Source organism: Chlorocebus sabaeus, chromosome 1 (assembly GCF_047675955.1).
Source record: "Chlorocebus sabaeus isolate Y175 chromosome 1, mChlSab1.0.hap1, whole genome shotgun sequence".
NCBI lineage: Eukaryota > Metazoa > Chordata > Mammalia > Primates > Cercopithecidae > Chlorocebus > Chlorocebus sabaeus.
Genome location: NC_132904.1, coordinates 104,018,753 through 104,040,185, shown reverse-complemented (window position 1 = coordinate 104,040,185; position 21,433 = coordinate 104,018,753). Strand labels below are relative to the sequence as shown.

At 36.5% G+C, this 21,433-nt stretch overlaps 1 protein-coding gene across 5 annotated transcripts in view; it reads left to right on the top strand.

Moving 5' to 3' along the window:
- The first annotated feature begins 321 nt into the window (after nt 1–321).
- The window catches only part of ALKBH8 (alkB homolog 8, tRNA methyltransferase), a 66,916-nt gene continuing 45,804 nt past the window's right edge, over nt 322–21,433 (top strand). The window contains exons 1-8 of one of the 5 annotated variants that reach the window (XM_073020789.1): nt 338–454; nt 2,312–2,504; nt 5,197–5,331; nt 9,217–9,454; nt 11,330–11,461; nt 12,107–12,202; nt 13,791–13,895; nt 15,842–15,912. In XM_073020789.1, coding sequence (XP_072876890.1) covers nt 5,203–5,331; nt 9,217–9,454; nt 11,330–11,461; nt 12,107–12,202; nt 13,791–13,895; nt 15,842–15,912 — 771 coding nt within the window. In that variant the 5' untranslated portion in view covers nt 338–454; nt 2,312–2,504; nt 5,197–5,202. Of the gene's footprint in view, nt 455–2,311; nt 2,505–3,088; nt 3,338–5,196; nt 5,332–9,216; nt 9,455–11,329; nt 11,462–12,106; nt 12,203–13,790; nt 13,896–15,841; nt 15,913–21,433 lie in introns of those variants that run through there. The other 4 variants (XM_008020730.3, XM_008020731.3, XM_008020732.3 and 1 more) reach the window with 4 other exon arrangements.

Sequence of the window (21,433 nt, the reverse complement as noted above, 5' to 3'; positions counted from 1 at the left end):
AAGATTTATTTTCCTTTCACACCTCTAATAAGATTCAGGAGGAAACACATACACGAAGAATCCAAGGTGCCAGGGATCATTATTGAAGGACCGAAGGGCCCAAACCTGTTTGCCCTTGTCCATTTGGAGAGCAACAGATAAAAATATAGCTGCACTACCAGTTATTACTAATCCCCCCAAAAAGACAACTGAATTTTCAGTGTAACAGAGAGCACTTTACAAACACACTTGGTCGAGAAACGGTCACTCCCCGGCTCTGGGAGGCGAAGAGGACTGTGGGAGCCTGTTCGTTCTCCCGCTGGCTCATGGGAAATGTAGTCCAGTTTTCTCCAACATGGCCGCGCCCATGGGAGGTGGCGTGCAAGTATCCGCTGCGGCTTTCTGGTGCTAGAGTGGAGGCTGGCAAAGAAGAAGGCACTCGCATGGTGAGAACCCGGCCTGAGCCGAAGCGGAGGTGTGTGGCACTTCTTGCTGGCGGGCATACGGGCTGCAAATCCCCGCTTCCTCTTTTCGGCCTCTTCCGGTCTTCTCTAGCTGCCTTGCCAGCTAGGGCTGAGAACCTAGGGAAAGGGGATGGATCCCAGAGGCGCCCTTGGTGCAGTGTGGGCAGTAGGGTGTCTGCGTTGGGTGACTCTGTCAGTGTTTAGGGTGCACGTGTTTGTGTTTGGTTCGGGTGCTCACGTGGTGTCTGTGTCAATCTTCTGTTTTCTTTGGGGTTGGAGAGGACGGTTGCCACATGAGGCGTGTTAGTTTGGCGCTTCTAGGGCTTTTTCTGACCGGTGACAATCTAGTGATGCAAAGGCAGTGCTGATGATCTGATCCCTTGCGCAGCTGAGTCTTCCCGTGCTCTTATTTGAGCAATCCCCGCGACTCCTGGGCCTCTGGTAGCGTCAGCCTGTTATTTTGATTGATTTCACTGAATATTTATTGTCAGTTGTATCTCAGGCACCAAGTCTGTACTCTCAAATAGATGACAGTTTTGTGGCGGAAGTCCAACACAGATAGGCAATTATAATACAATGTGAGAACTCTAGAAATAGAGATCCATGCTAGGTGTTAATGAAAACGTTGAAGAAGGCCACCAAACTCGGAATTCTGGAGGAGGGGAGGTTTAGGAGCCAAGACAGCAAAGTCGATTTAGGTTTATTTGACAAATGTTTATTGAGTGACTGCTAGGTGCTAAATCCTGTTTAAGTGCTGGGTGCTACAGGGTGAACAATAGAGACAAAATCTCTACTTCATGGAGTGAGTGTGCTTTATTAAGTTATGGGGAAAGACAATAAACAAATTAATGAGAGTGTAAGAAAACATGTAGTAAGTGTTAATCAAAGAGTTAGAACGGGGTGCCGTGACAAGTGATGGGGTGAATTTTTTTCTAATCATTTTAAATCTTTATTTTCTTTTTAAACAGGTAATACAGTTTAAATAGCTATTAACTTCAAAAGTCATGAAAGAAGAAAGCTCCCTTTCATTCCATTACTCATGGATCCATTTTCCTTCCCTGGAGGCAACCCATGTCACCAATTTCTTGTGTATTCCAAAGATTTCTATGTAAACTCTGTAAACCGGTGCCCTACTTTAAAATTGGGCCTCACTTGATAGGAAGTTAGATTCTAATCTTTGCTATTAATTATTAGGTTGTCGCAAAAGTAATCGCAGTTTTTGCATTTTTTTTTTTTAACATACAAGTATAGGAACATTTGTCTATACTGCTTGGTTCATAATAGGCTCTCTATTATTCAAGGAGGGTATGATGTGCATACTACTATTACCACGTAGGGCAATATCTAGTAGGATATATTGGCTTTAAACTCACTAACAAGCAAGTAGCAGAGCATGCATTATCTCCAAACTTTCATTATCCCACAGAGAGTACGCTTAGGCTGGAGCTGGCTGGACTGGACTCAGCATGGCTAGTATCATAGTTAATAGTAACTTCACTCCAATAACATCACAAGGAGCATCCAAGTTATCTGTGCATTAGTGGAAACTGGCCAGGGAAGTAGCTTTGTCAGAAGGGGGCACCTCCAGACCTCAGCAGCTGGTATCAGCCTATTCTTGTTGAGATGACTCAGATATGCTGGGCCAGCACATTGCCTAGCCACTGGAATAGAGGAAAACTGAGCCTCAAAGGCCATGTAGTGACTTTCTTCACGTGCAATAATATTGCATGACTGAGGGAGAGAGAAAGGAAAGGGGATGACAAAAATGTGGTTATGAGGCTCCACCTGCTGGTGCTGGACTCTTAGTGGCAGATATTTTAAAAAGATGTATTTAGCATCGTTTCTTTCTCATTCCTTCCACTTTGCAGTGTTTGCTCATGTGAAATATTAAAAATAATTCTGTAGTGCAGTCATCCCTTGTTCTCCATGATATACTGCAAAGTTGCTGTTCCACAGATGAAGATCTTGAAATGGAATGGCTCTAAAATAGCTCCTTTGAAGGCCCTCAGATTTTCTTTGTTGTGTTAAGCCATTTTGATCTGCTTCTTCTGAAAATCAACGGTAATAAATAAATAATAAATTAATTTAATTCTAAAAAAGCTATGGGATAGGCACTATTATTTTTATCCATATTCCTAGATAAAGAAACTGGAACACAGAGATATATAACCAACTCATCTAGGATTATACAGCTAATAATCAGTGGTTGAGCTGAGATTTGAACCTGGAACATGAACTCCTGAACACTATATTATATTACCTCAGAGCACTAAATGAGGCTCTGTGGTAACTCAAAATTATGATTTAATCCCTGCCTTCAGAAAGCTCACAGTTCGGTGGAAGGGGACAGATATTAAAACAAATAATTATAATTAATGCAATGTTAGAAATGTCCATTCACTTGTCCCCTTCCTATCTTAATGATGACTGACTCCTAAACCTTTTTAACCTCAGTTCCTTTCCTAGGAGCCACTTTATATTGTCACTTGCCAGTCAGACATTGCAACACTATATCTCACAATACCTTGAACATATTATATGCTAAATCTGACTCATTACCTCCTATACTGAGCAGCTCTTCCTGAACCTCCTCTTGACTTTCCAGTTTTGAAGTGGTAGCACTCATCTCTTAGTCACTCCGCCTCTAACTGGTTAATAAGTGATCTTTGATTCCTGTCTCCCTCATGTCTGGGGAGTCATCGAGGCCTCTCAATTCTGCCTGAACTTTTCTCTCACCCTTTCTCTTTCCCCTCTCCCCCTATTTCCCTTCTTTCTGTTGCCCCCAGCCTAGATCAGACCAGTGTTTCTGATTAACAAGGTGGATTGTTTTCTTACCTCTCATCCCTCTGCTATGCTGTCAGCCAACCTGCCTGCCTCACTGGCCTTACCTCCTGGTATGTACCCCCTATGCTAGGAAGCTGGACTGCTGGCATTTTAATAGACTTGGCATTTGTCTTCTATACTAAAGATTAGTAATTAGAATTTTGACTGTTTATGATTTTATGTGAAATAGGATAAATAAGATATTATTTAACCCCCAAATTTATTTATTTGGTTGACTTTGAAGACTTTAAAGTCTGCAGAGAGTGGGACTGGAGGATCAGCAAACTCTCTCTGCTCTAAAAAAATTATGCCTACATCTTGGTGTCTTGACCAAACATGTCCATTTTGGTTTTAGCTTCTATTCTTTACTGCCTTACTGAATACCTTCCTTTTTATTTGATTCTATAGTATTCCTATCCTTCAGTACACGGCACAAATCTCCTGTTTTAAGGCCTTTCCAGCTTTTCCAGTTTACATTCATCTTTTTTTTTGTTTGTTTGTTTTTGAGATGGAGTCTCACTCTGTTGTCCAGGCTGGAGTGTAGTGGCATGATCTTGGCTCACTGCAGCCTCTGCCTCCCAGGTTCAAGTGATTCTCCTGCTTCAGCCTTCCAAGTAGCTGGAACTACAGGTGCCCACCACCACACCTGGCTAATTTTTTGTACTTTTAGTAGAGACAGAGTTTCACCATGGTGACCAGGCTGGTCTTGAACTCCTGCGCTCAAGTGATCTGCCTGCCTTGGCCTCCCAGATGTTACAGGTGGTAGTCACTGCTCCCAGCCCACATCCATCTTATTTTTGTCTCTAATTCATGTCACACCTAAAGACTGTACTATCAGCATTAAATTATGTAAAGATGTGTCATAGTCTTATTGTTTAGTGTTTGTTTTCCACAACTAATTTACAAACTTGTTGAAAGCATAAACTATGTACTTTATTACGGTTGCATGCTCCAGGGTGCTGAGACTGTGTGTATTCACTCATTTATTATTCATTTAGTCCTACCATCAAATATTTATTGAGCAACTACTATATGCCGGCATTCCTGCTCTCTTGGGATTTATATCATGATGGAGGAGTTACACTAACAGATGAATCATCACAAATTATGTTACATTTTGTGAACAAAATAAAAGACTACTGTGATAAAGTGTGATAAAGCATGATATTCGGTGCTGATTTGGATGGTATGATTATAGAGACCTCTTTGGGATTCTGTTATTTAAAAAATTATAGATATAAAATATATGACACATACAGTTTATAAAATAGTAAAACAAACACCTACACCTACCATGTAGCTGAAGAAATACCTTTGATGCTCCTATGTGTCACTTTCATGTTAATTTCCTTTCCTCTCTCCCACAGAAATAGCCTGTCTCCTGAATTTTGTGTTTATAATTTCCTTGCTTTTCTTTTAGCTCTGCTATGTATGTATTGCTAAATAATATATGGCTTGCTTTTTGATTTTGACCTTTATGTAAATGGAATCATACTGTATATTCTGCTAATTTTTTTGTGTTATTTCTACCCCCACCGCTCCCCTGCCTGCTACTTGCCTTGCTTTACATTATAGTTGTGAAATTTGTGTATGGCCCATTTTACTTAGGGCTTCATAAGTAAAGGATTCATCACCCGTGAGTAAAATAGCACACTTCATGGAGCTACCACATTGGAACGTTTTTTTAGAACCATCAGAGATATGCTATTAGATGTTCTTAGATACTCCTCCATTTTTTGTGTATCTGTTTGTTCTCAATTCTCTTAGTTGGTACAAGGTAAATGAAGCATTAAAAAAAATGATCACATAGAAATATTGATAAACTATGGAATGTATGAATAACATCATTATAATTGTTCCTTCAGGACTCTTGAAGTTGACATTTTTTACTGTTTATTTATTTATTTATTTATTTATTTATTTTTTACAGTTTGCTATGGACAGCAACCATCAAAGTAATTACAAACTCAGTAAAACTGAGAAGAAGTTCTTAAGGAAACAGATTAAAGCCAGGCATACTTTGCTGAGACATGAAGGCATTGAGACAGTATCCTATGCCACTCAGGTGACCTAAAACTATTTTTATTATTTGAATGTAAATGTATTGACATGTTAATGTATTATATTAATATTTGCTAATAATTGCCTAAGGCTGTAATTGTTACATCCATATTAGATGTACATATGATAGGACCTGCTAACTTTCTGGGTCCATAGCCTATAGTTTGCATTTCTATTTGTTTTGTTGTTTGAACTAGAAGAGGTTGTGGTTATATATTAATAATAATACTGTACACGTTCTCAGTTTCCTAAGCATGCTGATACTCATTATTATATTTAATTCCCTAGAAGTCCTTATGAGATAAGTAAGAAAACTAAAGTTCTGAGAGGTTATGATATATCTCCATTGATATAAGCTAGTAAGGAGCTAATAGAACTTAAAGCTAGATCTTCCGTATCCTACTACAGCTCTCGTTCTTCTCTTCCCAACCTTACCTGTTTTATAAAGTATTTTGATTATGTACTATTAAACATTTTTATTTTATTAGACCTTATTGACAAAGTCTTTTCATTATCTGTTGACGATAATTAAATGAGATGATAAATGTGAGGATCGTGAGATTTCCTGGGTTATGAATTAGGAGAACTCAGTTTAACTCTTAGCTTTTCTGGACATGAGCAGTAGTATCCTCTGACGTCGGCTTTCTTCGTTTTTAAGCAGGGCATAGTATTGCGTACCTTTTTAACCCCGTTAGATTGTTAGATTCTAGAGAATCTAGTTGTACTTACTGGACATTAAACTACTACATGAATATAAGGAGTTCTTATCTTTTTGGCTCATAAAGTTATAGAATAAAAGTAGAAAGTAAGCTTTAGATATCATTTAATTGAGGGGCCGACATACAATTGAGAAGGTGAAGCTGGGATTAAAACTTAGGCCTCTTGACTCTCAGACCAATACTCTTGCCTTATGCTTACCATGCTGTCTTCTGTACATCATAGCTTAAGAATGAGCAGTCTGTTGAGGCACATTTGAATTTAGGAGGCAAAAGGCCCATACTTGGAATTAAATATTAATGTCTTCAGAGAATTTAAGCTACATTCCTATAGCAAGGATTAACTAGAAAATAGATAATTAGAATTAAGATGTTTACATACATACACTTTACTGTTTCAGTCAAGAGCCACTGAGGCTGTGAGACATTCAGAAGATTAAACTGACATACACTGCTCTTATCTCTTTCTGAGAGTGACTTGTGTTCCTTTCCTTACAGGGTTCATGAAGAGAAGTAGCAAGAAAAAAAAAATAGACTCCATTTCTTTGACCCCTTTGAAGCTTGTTTCTGGTTGGGTCTGCCTTTTCTTTAGGATTTCTAGAAGCTTCGATGTCCTTCATGGCTTCCAAAGTAGCATTTTATTAGGCTTTCTTTTTTCTCCATATTCTTAAAGGGAAATAATAAAATTGTAGATGGACCGCTAATTATATTTTGTCTTTCCAGGGGAGAGCAAATATTGTTCTAATGATATTGTATTAGTCTATTCTCATGCTTGCTGATAAAGACATACCCGAACTGGGTATGTTACATGTGGCTGAGGAGGCCTCACAATCATGGCAGAAGGTGAAAGGCCTGGCTTACATGGCAGCAGGCAAGAGAGAATGAGAGCCGAATGAAAGGGGAAACCCCTTATAAAATCGTCAGATCTCGTGAGACTTATTCACTACCACGAGAACGTTATGGGGGAAATGGCCCCCATGATTCAATTATTTCTCACCGAGGCCCTCCCACAAAATGTGGGAATTATGGGAGCTAAAATTCAAGATGAGATTTGGGTGGGGGCACAGCCAAACCATATCAGATGTATTATAATTATAGGCTCCTTTGTACAAATTCATAGCATTATAGATTCTTCTAGAGCAGTGAACCTCAAATTATCAGGACCAAACATAACTTAAAAAAATTCACATTCTCTACTTCGTACCATACTCCCTCTTATTTAGAAAATTGCTTGGATGAACACTTATAAATAAAATAATGGTTCCATTTAATTATATTTAACTATTACATTTAATTACATTAATTATGTTACATTTAGTTATGACATTTAATTATATGTGTCTCATATTTAATGGGAAATAAGCTCTCGTCTTCTACTGCACTTGTTTTTGTGTGGTTTACCTTTCGAGTTGCCCACAAAACACTCGGATGGCATCTTTGAGGACTTCTTGTATTCCTGAAGTCATACTTTATCATCTTCCATTCCTAGATGGGGTAGTGGACCCTCAACACCAATGAAACCTTTGTTCTTCCATAGATTTAGGAATATGGAAATGTTATTGCAACTATCACCACATATAACCAAGTTATTTTGGTATTTTAATTAATAAACCTCATTAAGTGAGGTCCAGGGCAAGCCATCTGAGACTCTGTTTTACTCCATATCATATAGTATTGTATTAGTGGGCTTGTTTATTATGTGTATTGTATATGCTTGCATACATACAAAGTACTGACTGTCCCATGACAAAACAGTTTTACTTTCCTTATTATCCAATTTCATAGTAATTCTTTTATATCCTTTTCAAACAAAGTTCTAGGTATTCTTATTTTGTGTAATAAACCAATACGCTATGTACTATCATAAATAAATGTACTATCATAAATGAGCTTTATATACTATCTTTTAGGCTTAATAAATAAATGTACTATACATAAATAAATGTACTACATAAATGAGCTTTATATATGATAGTATATTATGTACTATCATAAATGAGCTTAGTATAAATTAGGGGTTGGCAAACTACTGTCCTTAGACCAAATCAGGCTCGTGAGCAAAATAATGAGTTTTACATTCTTAAAGTGTTGTTAAAACATAATACTAAGACTGTCTGACAGAAACTTTTATGGCCTGCCAAGCCTAAAATATTTACTATCTACCTCTTCTCAGAAAAACTTCATCAACACCTGGTATAAATGAAGAAATTGATGAGAGTAGGCCATCCATGGCTTGCTTTTGTTATATTGAAATGTTTTTAGAAGTCATAGAGCATACATTAAAAATATTTACACTGTATAGGATGGTTAAGTATAGAGACTATATGGGTGCTAGGCCGTGAACATCAGAATAAGAATAAGAGACTCCCCCTTCATCCCTGCAAAATTTCCTTGAATAAAGTTTAGTGCAGGACTATGCAAATAGCGGAAAGTAATCGTGAAACTTACAAAGGAAAAAGTTTTCATTGTGAATTGACTGAATTACTTAGACTGAATTTCCTTAGAGGAAAATTTTTTCCTAAATATGTTCAATAGAACCTATAATTGGTTTTTCTTTGAGCTAATAGTACCTTTACTTTTAATTTTTAGTGAACATTGTATAATGGTTACATTAAAAGTATCGATCCTGGAAATGGACAGAAATAGGTTTAAACCCACCCCTAATCACCAACTTAACCTCATTTGTCAGATCTTCTTCTATGAAATAGGGCTGATATTACCCAAATAAATTCAATATGTTGTGAAGATTGTTAATGAGGATTAAATAGATAAAAGCATATAGAACAGTCTTGCAAAAAAGCAAGTATTATGTAACTGTGCTTTTTCCTCTACTCCTTCTCTTTCATTATGTTAAATTTATATTTCTGAATAGTCATGTTTTAATTTGCATTTATGGTCATTTAGAAATGAATATTTTGTGAAATTGGCTATTTAAAAATCAATATTATTTACAATATAGGAGTCCTTTTTATTCCCCAAGTTTTTAGTAAATTGGTTTACATACTTTGTATGAAATCAGCAAACCAAACAACCACTACAAGGTAACCTTTTTTTTTTGTCTTAATTACATCTTTGTAGTAATCTTATTTAAAAAATAATCTTATTTTAAAATAAATGGGTTGATATCAGTTGCTCATGTTACTTTCTTTCTTTTTGTTTGTTTGTTTTTTAAGAGCCTGGTTGTTGCCAATGGTGGTTTGGGTAATGGTGTGAGTAGGAACCAGCTGCTCCCGGTTTTAGAGAAATGTGGACTGGTGGATGCTCTCTTAATGCCACCTAACAAACCCTACTCATTTGCCAGATACAAAACTACGGAAGAATCTAAGAGAGCCTATGTTACCCTCAATGGAAAAGAAGTAGTGGATGATTTAGGACAAAAGATCATTCTGTATTTGAATTTTGTGGAAAAAGGTATTATCATACAGTTATCTTTTAAAAAATGATTCTTTTGTGTGTTTTCTTTTCATAGACTTAAGTTGGGAGGTTCAGTTACTATGAAACAAAATGAGGACGCAGGTTAGCAGCCCCTTTTACTTTAACAAACATTCTTTAAGCACCTATTTGTGCCAGGGATGGGACAAGTAGTTGACAGTACAGAGGTGAATAAGATACAACCTGCCTTTGTGGAGCTGGTCCCACCAATCAACAATATATTTATTAGGCACATGGCTTATTTTGGAACCCTTCTGCCTAATTGTGTTTTTCAAAGTTTAATAATGAGGGTTTGGATTACCAGTTTATTTCACCTGTCTACCCAGGAGCTTTGAATTAATCACTTAAGAATGAATTATGGTCCAAATGATCATGTACCAATCTTCATATTTATAGTAGGGCACCTGTAGCTACCAAAGATTCCTAAAACTTTATGGTGGTGCTGTCCAATAGAACTTTCTGTGATGGTAGAAATGTTCCTGTCTGTGCTGTTCAGTACAATAGCCACTGGATAGTCTGATTGAGGAACTGAATAATTTAGTTAAATAAGCACAGCTTTATATACTGGTGTACAGAATTGTACAGGAATTATTACTTCTGACCCATGGAAATGAGGTGTATTGAGATGAACTTTGATTTAGACATCTAATCATATATTCATTTGCCACCTATTTAGGCAATAAAAGAGCCCTGTTTTAGATATCCTAGGAGTGGGTAGGTGACTGCAATCTGCTCAGATTTATGTTTTTGTAAAATTAGATCCAAAGGAAAACTTTTACAGACTCTTAAAGATTTATTTTAGAAACCGTATTTCTCAGTGCTCATATGCATTTAATTTTGAATCTGACTTAATCTTTACACATTTTGGAAACTAGATTATCCTCATATTTTTACATGTTTCTGGTCAGTGTTTGAAAACTGAATGGCTGAGGAGTAAGTTTTTTTTTTTTTTTTTCGGGACGGAGTCTTGCTCAGTCGCCCAGGCTGGAGTGCGGTGGCTCGATCTCAGCTCACTGCAAGCTCCGCCTCCCGGGTTCACGCCATTCTCCTGCCTTAGCCTCCTGAGTAGCTGGGACTACGGGTGCCCGCCACCACGCCCGGATAATTTTTTTTGTATTTTTAGTAGAGACGGGGTTTCACCGTGTTAGCCAGGATGGTCTCAATCTCCTGACCTCGTGATCCCCTCGTCTCGGCCTCCCATAGTGCTGGGATTACAGGCGTGAGCCACCGCGCCCGGCCAAGGAGTAAGTTTTAATCAGAAAATAGTCATTGGGTTTACCCCTGTCCCCCATGGTGAATACTCAATAAGAAATTACACAAAGTAAGTTTTGGAGTGTTATTTATTTGAAATTCTTCATTAGATTCATATGTACTTTTAAGACTGTGGCAATCACATTTACAACCTTGAAAGTCATTTTTAACTGAGAATAGAATTATGTCACAAATAGTTTATGCTTGTTTAGATATCTGCTACCAGGCAGCACTGAATAACAAATAGAAGATATATTTTTAATTCTTTTTAAAAAAACATATTTCGGAAACTAAATCCAAATTACTTAACACTGTAAATTACTTGTCTTTAAGGAATTCTTTCCAAAGTTTTCCTTATGTGATTTGAATAAATAATGTCTGGCACATAGTAGGCAATGGTATGTATTTAGCAAATGATTTACTATTCACGTTAAGTGATTTACTATTCATGCACTTTTAATATGTTGTGTGCCTTTCAGCAATCTTATTTCCGAAAATGAGGATTTGAAGTTTTGTGAATTGATAAAGAGTTATTGGGCAGAATTATTTGTATATAGGAACTTTAAGTTTTGCATGTGACTATTTTAATTTGGTTTCCCATAGCACAATGGAAGGAGTTGAGGTCTCAAGCCTTACCACCAGGACTCATGGTAGTAGAAGAAATAATTTCTTCTGAGGAGGAGAAAATGCTTTTGGAAAGTGTGGATTGGACCGAAGATACAGACAATCAAAACTGTAAGTAAAGCTTTCAAAATCTGATATTTAAAAGTTTCTGTAAAACTCTTCTTCCTTTCCTCTGTCTTTCATGGTTTATTAATATTTCCTCAAAATTACTGAAACTAGCCTGTATCCAATGTTAGGCAAGTCATACCAACAATTCTTAGGAACATTAATAATAAATAAGATTTATATAGCTATCAAATTTTAACTCCAAACTGATTAATATTTATTATCCAACATTTATATGGCTTTTATAAGCCTTTTCACTTATTTTATTCATTCCTTCCCACCTTAAGGCAAGTTTCCCTTGAGGAATTAGCAGTTCAGTACCATACTGTTATAATATAGTGGGAGCTTCCTGGAAATATTTGCAAATTGGAGTTTTTCTGACTCTTTCCAGCTCATTGGCAGTGTTGTGAATGGTAGTGTACATGTTTAGTTTTCAGATTGATTGGGTGGAACTCTTGAAGAGTTTGTTACAATTTTAGACTTGAAATAAGAAATATAAGGCAAAATGGTTAATTTTGTTAAAGACTATAATTTACCAATTAGCAGAAGTTGCCGTTACTAAACTAATCCTTACTCAAAAAGTTGACTGGAATATGGAAAGGAATATAATTCTTTTCCTTTTTAATTGTTTACTTTGTTCTCTTCACACAGCTCAAAAATCCTTAAAACACAGAAGAGTAAAGCATTTTGGTTATGAGTTCCACTATGAGAACAACAATGTAGATAAAGATAAACCATTACCTGGAGGTAAGTAATTGCTAATACATAATAAATTCTGCCTCAAAAAATTTAATATAGTAGTAGAATATTATAGTTGGGGGATTATGTTTCATTTGTCATTTGTAGATAAACTTTTCAAACTGTTGATTTAAAACACTAGATAAATTGTATAGTTTTGTTGTAAAAAAATTTCAAACTGCATAGAGCTGAAGTTCATCATTATTATCCTTATTCCCATACTGCTTCTCAGAAGTACATACTATTAACAGTTTAGTATATACTTTTCCAGTCCTTTAAAAAATGAGTTTACATTAAAATATGTACACCAATAAAAGTACCCAGTTGTTAATAAATGTAGTATTGTATGGTATTGCATATATTATATATTCCATATATTACATGTATCCACCCAACTTGTTTTTTTCCTTCTACTATATGTCTTGGAAATCTTATACAGATTTTCATTTTACTAAATGATCCATAATAGCTTATTCAAATAGTTCCCTATTGATAGCTATTTAGGTTGTTTCTGGTTTTTAGCTTTCATAAATAATGCTGCTGTGAATATCTTCGTACATGCCTCTTTATGCACTGTGCAAGAGTTTCTCAAGGGAGACTACTAAGAAGTAGAATTGTCATGTTGAAGTTTATGTTCACTAAAAAAATGTTAATCGATCAAAAAATTAGCCGGATGTGGTGGCGGGCGCCTATAGTCCCAGCTGCTCGGGAGGCTGAGGCAGGATAATGGCGTGAACCCGAGAGGCGGAGCTTGCAGTGAGCCGAGATCGTGGCACTGCACGCAAGCCTGGGCGACAGAGCGAGACTCTGTCTCAAAAAAAAAAAAAAAATTGTTAATCGATACTGGCAAATCGCCTCCTGAAACAGCTGTACCAGCATGTTCTCACCAAATGTGTACCCATTTCCCCCTGCCCCAACAACGTGTGTTGTAAAGCTTTTAAATTTATAATTTCTTGATTACTGATAAGGTTGGTCATTTGTATTTCCTTTCCTATGAATTCCTTTTTATATTCTTTGCCAGTTTTTTTCCAAGGAAGTGTCTAATTGATTAAGAATTTACTGTATATTCTGGCTTTTAATCCTTTGATATAATTGATGTAATGCTTTGTTGGAGTTAAATTTATCTTTATTTTAATGACTTTGGTCTGTCTTAATGCTTTTCTTCCATCATGAAACAACATTTATGACTCTAGTAAAAGTAAGTTAGTTCCACTTTGGAAGGTGTGTTTTTTTAAGGGAAATACTTTAAAATAATTAAATTTAAGATAAATGGTATAATTTAAAATAACAAAAAAAGTGGACAATTTCAATATATGGTGTATTTTTATAATTTTATTGCTGTTTTATAAAATACCAAAATTGTTGTGGGAATTGTTCTTTTAAACTTTTTATCTGAAAAAAAAATCAAATAACTTTAAAAGATTCTTAAATTTTTTTTATTTTTTAATTTTGTTTTGCTTGTGGGTTTATTATATTAATGGACCTGGCTGCTAAATTAAAAGCTCAGTGATTTTTATCACAGTGACTTTTAAAATTCTTGAGTAAAACAAGCAAAGTAACTATTTTAATGTTTTATCTTTATGATTACTAACTTTAGGTCTTCCTGACATTTGTGACAGCTTTTTGGAGAAATGGTTGAGGGAAGGTTACATTAAACATAAACCTGATCAAATGACCATAAATCAGTATGAACCTGGGCAAGGTGAGTATATCTTGTTTAAACATTTTAGTTACATATTTTGGAACTGAGTAGATGATGTAATTCTCTAAGAGCAAATATATTATTATTATTATTACTATTTTTTTTTTTGAGATGGAGTTTTGCTCTTGTTGCTCATGCTGGAGTGCAGTGGTGCGGTCTTGGCTCACTGCAACCTCTGCCTCCAGGGTTCAAGTGGTTCTCTTGCCTCAGCTTCCCAAGTAGCTGGGATTACAGGTGCCCACCAACACGCCCAGCTAATTTTTGTATTTTTGTAGAGATGGGGTTTCACCATGTTGGCCAGGCTAGTCTCAAACTCCTGACCTCAGGTGATCCACTCGCTTTGGCCTCCCAAAGTGCTGGGATTACAGGCGTGAGCCACTGCTCGCAGCCAAGCAAATATATTATTTTTAAGCTCAAATTAAGTCTCAGATTACCTTGCTTATGTTTGTTACTTGTGTTGACTTCAATCCTTGCAAATCTACACTTTAATCCCTTGAGGAACTTGCATTTCAAAGTGTAAACACACTGACACAAATCAGTTTGTGATATTTTTTGTTTCCCTTTCAACATTTCCTTTAGAGAGGGAAGACATCGGTCTGAAAAACATAGGAGACGTGTGAAATAAAAAACAGGAGACGTGTAATGGAAGAAACCAAATAATTTATAGATAGACAAAGGTTACTTGGTTGGATGATCTTTCTCTTCCTAGTTATTGATTTCTTATACTTGTTAGCAGCATCTTCATCTGATATTTATAGTAATCAAATGATTTTTAAGGATTTTATTTTTTACTTTTTTTGGCTTAAACAACAGAAATTTGTTTTCACAGTGTAGAGACTGGAAGTTCAAGATCAAGGTGCCGGTTGATTGGGTTCCTGGTGAGGGCTCCCCTCCTGGCTTGTCATCGGCCACCTTCTCTCAATGTCCTTACATGTCCTTTTCTCTGTGTGTGCATGTGCATGGAGAGAGAGCTTCCGCTTGGAAGATTAGGACCCCACCCACACTTAAGACCTCTTTAATTTTAAGAGTTTTATTAACGGCAGGAGTTACGGAGTTTTGTTTTCTTTTCTACATTTATTACAATGAAAACTGATGGCTTTAGATTTGTAGCCAAGTGGATTTGTGACTACTGCACCTCTGAATTAGAGAGACATACTGACCTTGTCCCTGGCACAGCAAGACAACTGGAGCTGAAGCAGAGGCGGCTCCTGTAGAGCACAGAGACTGGGGCCACTCTTAAAGACGCAGAGGCCCATAGGATGAAATGGGAAGGAGCATGTGTTAGCTTCTCCAAACCGGCGGGCTCTGAAAATGAGAGGGAGGGGCTGAGCCAAGTGAGCTTGACACCAGAGTAACCAGTCAGCCGGGGCATTTCTTCTTTACCTTTCTTACCTAGCTGTCTTTCCCTTGGCTTATAAGCTCTTTAAGGACAGGGACCCTCTTACTGGCTTTGTATACCCTCACTGTGTAGCAACATTTCTTTTACTTAAGAGGTACGCAATTAATGTAAATTGACAGGTCGGTGGAGAAGTCCATATCGTAATTATTGATATGCCTAGTCTTTATACCTGGTTATTGCTTTTGTTCTGCAAGTACTTGGGAAACCAGTGTTTGAGGGTAAAAATGACTTTTGTATTTGTCTTTCACATTTTCCTCTTGGGCTGGAATTGAGTTAAGTGTCCTAGTTAATCAGTGATTCCTGAGCCTTAATTTTAGATCAAACCCCAATGGCACTTTAACTTGAAGTTAAGATATTTTTAGTTTATATTTGTTTTAATATATTTTAGTCACATTCACCCTAAATGTTTCCTTTTAACCAAAATTATAGTACTTTCTTGATTACCAAGCAATATTGTCACCATAATAGCATAAGGCTATATTTATAGCCATCTTAAATCTACTAAAAGGAAAAATGAAGTGACGTGTTGTCCTGTTTTCCATCTCAGGAATTCCCGCTCATATTGACACACATTCTGCTTTTGAGGATGAGATCGTTTCTCTCAGTTTGGGGTCAGAGGTAAATGCTCATTTTTATTAGCTGTCATCATATATCTTACCTTGTACAATGCCCTTTTCAAAGATCATCTACATTCTTAATGAATTAGGATTTTAAAATGAAAAATAAGAGCACCATTAGCACTTTGGTTTCTTTTGAATGTCTTCTTTTAAATGTCGAAATTTCTTTCTGTCACCTCATCAGATGCCAGGAAAATAGCTTGAAATTTAATTTTTTACAGGAAACTTTCAGCAGTTAAATAAGATTTAGACTTTCCTTGGTGCAATGTGGCCCATTTTTGACCTACTGGTGCAGCATTGCCATCTAGTGGCAAAAGATACTAGCTTCATGCCATAGAAAAAGGAAACCAATTAAAATGTGTATTCCGAGTTTTGGTGAACTTTTTCCATACATTACCTGATTCAATCCCTTCAAAAACTCTGAGCAGTAGACGGTAATATCTTCATTTTTATAGATGAAGAATAAGAGGTTCATGTTTATTCATTGGTTTGTTTCTGAAGCTGCACTTTGCTTGAGCCACTAAAAGAAAATATTACATGTGAAGTAATCCACGCAACCTACAGGCAGATTTTTGGATAGAAATCAGAATTTTAGGTTCGGTGTGGTGGCTCATGCCTGTAATCCCAGCACTTTGGGAGGCTGAGACGAGCGAATCACGAGGTCAGGAGATTGAGACCATCGTTGCTAACACGGTGAAACCCCGTCTCTACTAAAAATTAAAAAAAATTAGCTGGGTGTAGTGGTGTGCGCTTCTAGTCCTAGCTACTCAGGAGGCTGAGGCAGGAGAATCACTTGAACCTGGGAGTCGGAGGTTGCAGTGAGCTGAGACTGCGCCACTGCACTCCAACCTGGGCAACAGAGTGAGACTCTGACTCAAAAAAAAAATGAAAATCAGAGTTTTAAATCTACCAGAGTCCTTAAAACATGAGGTCATCTAATCTAACTAGAGGCTGTATCAAATTCGGATCTTGTTCCTGGAGGCAAAAACTATTCATTTTTGTTTTCCTGTATTTGTATAGTTTCCATCATTAGATCTTCAGTGTTTTGGCCTTTTAACCTTTCCCGAGCTTGTGTAGTCATGTTGATACTGTGACTTGACAATTAGTGGTGTTTGATATGACAAAACCATCTTATTAACTGTGTGTGTAGATTCTTAATACAGGTGCTTTAAAAAATAATGAGATCGGGGAGGAAAAAGCACTCTTCTCTCTCTGGTTTCTTTTTTTGTTTTTACCCCCTATCCTTGCTTCCAGCTTTAGGGACCAGTAAAGGACATCTTCATGTTTTCCTTCCGACTGTGTAGCCAACTGAGAAATGAGACAAAAGATAATTGGAGATTAGTGTGTTAACTTTACTACTGAGAAAACTAATGGCAGAACATAACTTTAGATCTGTAGCCAAGTGAACTTGTTAATACTACACCTCTGAATTAAGGAGGCATACTGACCTCGTCACTGGCATAGCTGGACAACTGGAGACCTTCCCCATGGAGGCAGAGGCTGTTCCTATAACAGGACACAAAGGAGCTCCTCTAACAGGATATGTGTTAGCTCATGTCCTGTGTTAGCTATAACCAGCTGGCCCTGAAAACGAGAGGAAAGGGCTGAGCCACGTGAGCTTGGCTTCAGGGTAACCAATAAGCAAAGGCATTCCCTGGAGAGTTGTCATTGAAGGGGTGGGAAAAAACTAGGAGTGTTTCTACTTTTTATTCCTAGGGAAGTTCCCTCCCTTCCCAGGGAGATGTGACAAATGGGGACTCAATATCCCCCCCAATGCCCTAGAAGATCATTGCACAGTTTTTAATTAGAAATTGTGGAGAAGGGAAAATTTGCCCTTTAGTTGAACTGAAAATCTGCTGCATTCATTATCTCTATTTGGTGTCTCTGGAGGCATATAATTTTCAGCTGCCAATTTGAATGACTTTTGATTAAAGCCGTCTTTGTAATGGCTGGAAAGTGTGCATAAGTTATGACAGGAACAGTAGATTTTCTTTTAAAAGATACCTTTGAGGGTAAGTGAATCATTGTAATTTTGAAAAAAAAGCTTATTTTTATGATTACTTGAACGTATTCTTCTTAAAACTCTTATAATTTTAAGTTTATAATGTTTGTTTCAGCTTGTAATACTATTTAAAACAGTCTACTAAATTGGGGCCTTTATTTCATCTATAAAATGGGATTAATAATATTTCTTTCCTGGCTGAAGGATTGTGATAGAAATGAAATGAGGTAATGTATGTGAAAGTGCTCTTCAAACTCAGAGCAGTTCATGCATGTAAAGGCTGCTTGAGGTGTATCTGCTCTAGGGCTCCTTACTTAAAGCCTTCACTTCTGTAACAGGAGGAAGCTCATGTTCCCATGGCCTAGAAGTAGGATTTCAAGTGGTCATGAGAGAGATGACTTTCCACTCTTGCAACTTGTTCCCTTCTGTTTTATTTATTGATTGATGCTGTGTAATTACTCGAATTTTCTCCTAGCACCTTGCTCCACACCTAGAATCTGAGTACTATACCTTCGGCCCTATTTCTTTATTTTCTCATGTTTAGCATCCTCAGTTGTTTTAAGAACTTTCCTGTAATGCCTATCGTAGCTTCCATTTCATTGTAATAATTTTGTCAGTGGCATTATTGTTTTGTTTTTTTGTAATGCTTTTTTTTGTTTTGTTTGACTTAAATATAACATCAAAGACTCAGCAAAAGTCATTGACGTTATATTTAATTCTTTACTTTCTCTCTTTCCCAGGAAATTTCTAAGATCTCTTTCAACTCTTAAATGTTCCAACTCATGGTGTTCCCATGAGGTATTCTTAACTTTAATATAAATCTTAAATGCTTTATTACTTAAATGCTTTATATTTATGACTACTGGAGCATATTCTTAAAATTCTTATAGTATGTCTAAAAATAGTGTTCATTTTATATTAAGCAAAAATAGTCTTGATTTTTTTCAAACATATTAATTTTCCCTCTACAACTAAGTTGTGATTTTCTTTAAGGCTTTTGTACCTTTGAAATATGTGTGATATATGTATAAGTGAGGATGATTTTAGCTGCAAATAATAACAGAAAACCCAAATAAAAATGATTACGCAGCAAAACAAGTTAATTTCTCATATAACAAGATGTCTCAAGGAAGGCTGGTTCCAAAAGTTTCAACTTGTTGGCCCAGGTCAGTGATTTCATCAAGGAACCAACCAGTTTCTTTCCATCTCAAATACTAAGTGCTCCCCTAAGGATGAGCTTAGGGAAATATCCAAGGAGTAGGCTGCATCAGGATATATGACAATAACGTAAACCTGTGAAGTCTACTAGGCTTTTGTTTTTAGGTAATCCCTCACTGATAAATTTGTCCTGCCGTAAATTGCAGCCTGCCTTTGCTGGCCAGGCATGTTTTGAGAGATGCCCTTGCTATAACCTTTTATGAAAATAAACTAGTAATGTTGTTGCGTAGACACTCAGTATCTGACATCCTCAATTGTTTTAAGAACTTTCCTGTAATGCCTATCGTAGCTTCCATGTCACTGTAATAATTTTGTCAGTGGCATTATTGTTTTGGTTTTTTGTAATGCTTTTTTTGTTTTGTTTGACCTAAATATAACGTCAAAGACTCAGCTAAAGTCACTGACGTCATATTTAATTCTTTACTTTTCTCTCTTTCCCAGGAAATTTCTAAAATCTCTTTCAACTCACCAAGTACCATAAGAGTTGGTCAACTGACAATGAAAATAACTACTTAATGTGCATCTCCCTAAAACCAGTACCTAACTTCTATTATAAATAAGAAGGAGAACTTTTGATTAGGACTCAACTGGGAAATGAAACTAAAATTTATGAAGATGTTTTTAGAGAAAAATTTTATTTAACAATTTTTAGATTATATTACAACTATGTACTAATTTTTTAGAACAAAGAATGAGTCACATGAACTTTATTTTTGGTATTGTTTTTCTGATAAAATATGATAGCATGATAAAAATTCCTTTATTTGACTTTTATAGCTTGATTATAAAGAGTGCATCATTGTTGTGTTGTTTGCATTATTTTTCTCTTCGTTGTGCAAGTCCTGACTCTCCCAGATTTTCAAATGTTTAATGGATTTGCATGTGATTTAAATGGCTCTCTGACATCCCTTTTATCAACTTTGGAAAGTCCCTCTTTTGTAAGAATTGCAATTTCAATTAGTTTTGTATTTGAATTACACTGGCTAATATTTATATAATCAGCATTCACTGAAAGACTGACCAAAGGGATTAACATAATGGGCAGAGATAGCTGCTGATATTGAAGAGAGAGAGAGAGATTTGGGCAAGTACTAATTTTATGGAAGTCTGTTTATCAGTAAATATTTCTTATTATGATGACTTTTGCAACTCGGTGGATGGGGATAGTTGGATAGTTGGGTAGTAAAGACCCCATCTGCTGAATGTATGCCATAGAGGGTCACATCTTTCAAGTATATTTCCTGCTCTCTTTCCAGGCTCTTGCTTTCAGCAAATACCTATTGAGTCCTGCCTGATCTCCTGTGATAGGGTACTGAGTAAAAATTATTTATGCAGTATCTTGAAATACCTAGCTGAATGGGTTTTTTTAGTCATTGTTTTTTGTTTTGTATTCTCAGTCTGGTCAATCAGAATGACTCACAGGGTGCGTCTGTTCTAAGAGTTTCTTGTTTTAATGGACAAATGTTTCATTATTTTCAGATCTTTAGCACAAACTGGAAAAAACACCCAGACATTTTCTTTATACCACTTAAAACAACAATACAGTCTGGACCGCAGACATACTGGCTTCATCTCCAACCTCAAATTCAGCCCTCAATATTTGCCTGTATAAGCAATGTTTACAGCCTCAGAAGCCAAACAATCTCTTCTTTTAGTTTTTATCTTGATTCCAGGCCCCACACTTTATTCTTATCTGAGAGTCCTTGGAATATTTACATTTCCTGAAGTTCTGAAAAATGGATTGTCTCTGCTGTGTAGCACCTCACTCCTTTCTCTCATTCTTTATAACTTATTTGTGAATTTTTTACTCTGTCTCTGTAGTGCCCTTAGCATTAAAAAGAGTGATCTGCCATCGTGGTGGGTGTATATTTCTCCATCTTTGTGTGTTTGTGTGTGTGTGGTTTATATCTAAAGCCATGGTGACTTCTGTATGGCTGTACATGTATTTTGATGTAGATGTGGAAAAAGAGCGTAACTCTCACACGGGTTCTTTAGTTGCGTTATAGTATAATTAAAGCGGCATTGGGCCAATCTTCATTTTTCCTTTTATCCTACGGGTCTCTAACATTCAAAACTTCTGGAGTAGACAAGTAGATCTGCTGGTTTGTGGGCCAGAAATAAATAAGTGCTCTGCCTTGTTTGATCATGTCATTTTTTATACATTGAATTCTATTTTTCACTTTTAAGCACTTTCCTTCAGAACTTATGTTCTGAAGATTCAATTATTTTTGTGTTTATGTTTCAGGATCTCTTGGAAGTCAGCATTCTCTTTTGCATAAACTGGGCAAAAAAGACTCAGTGC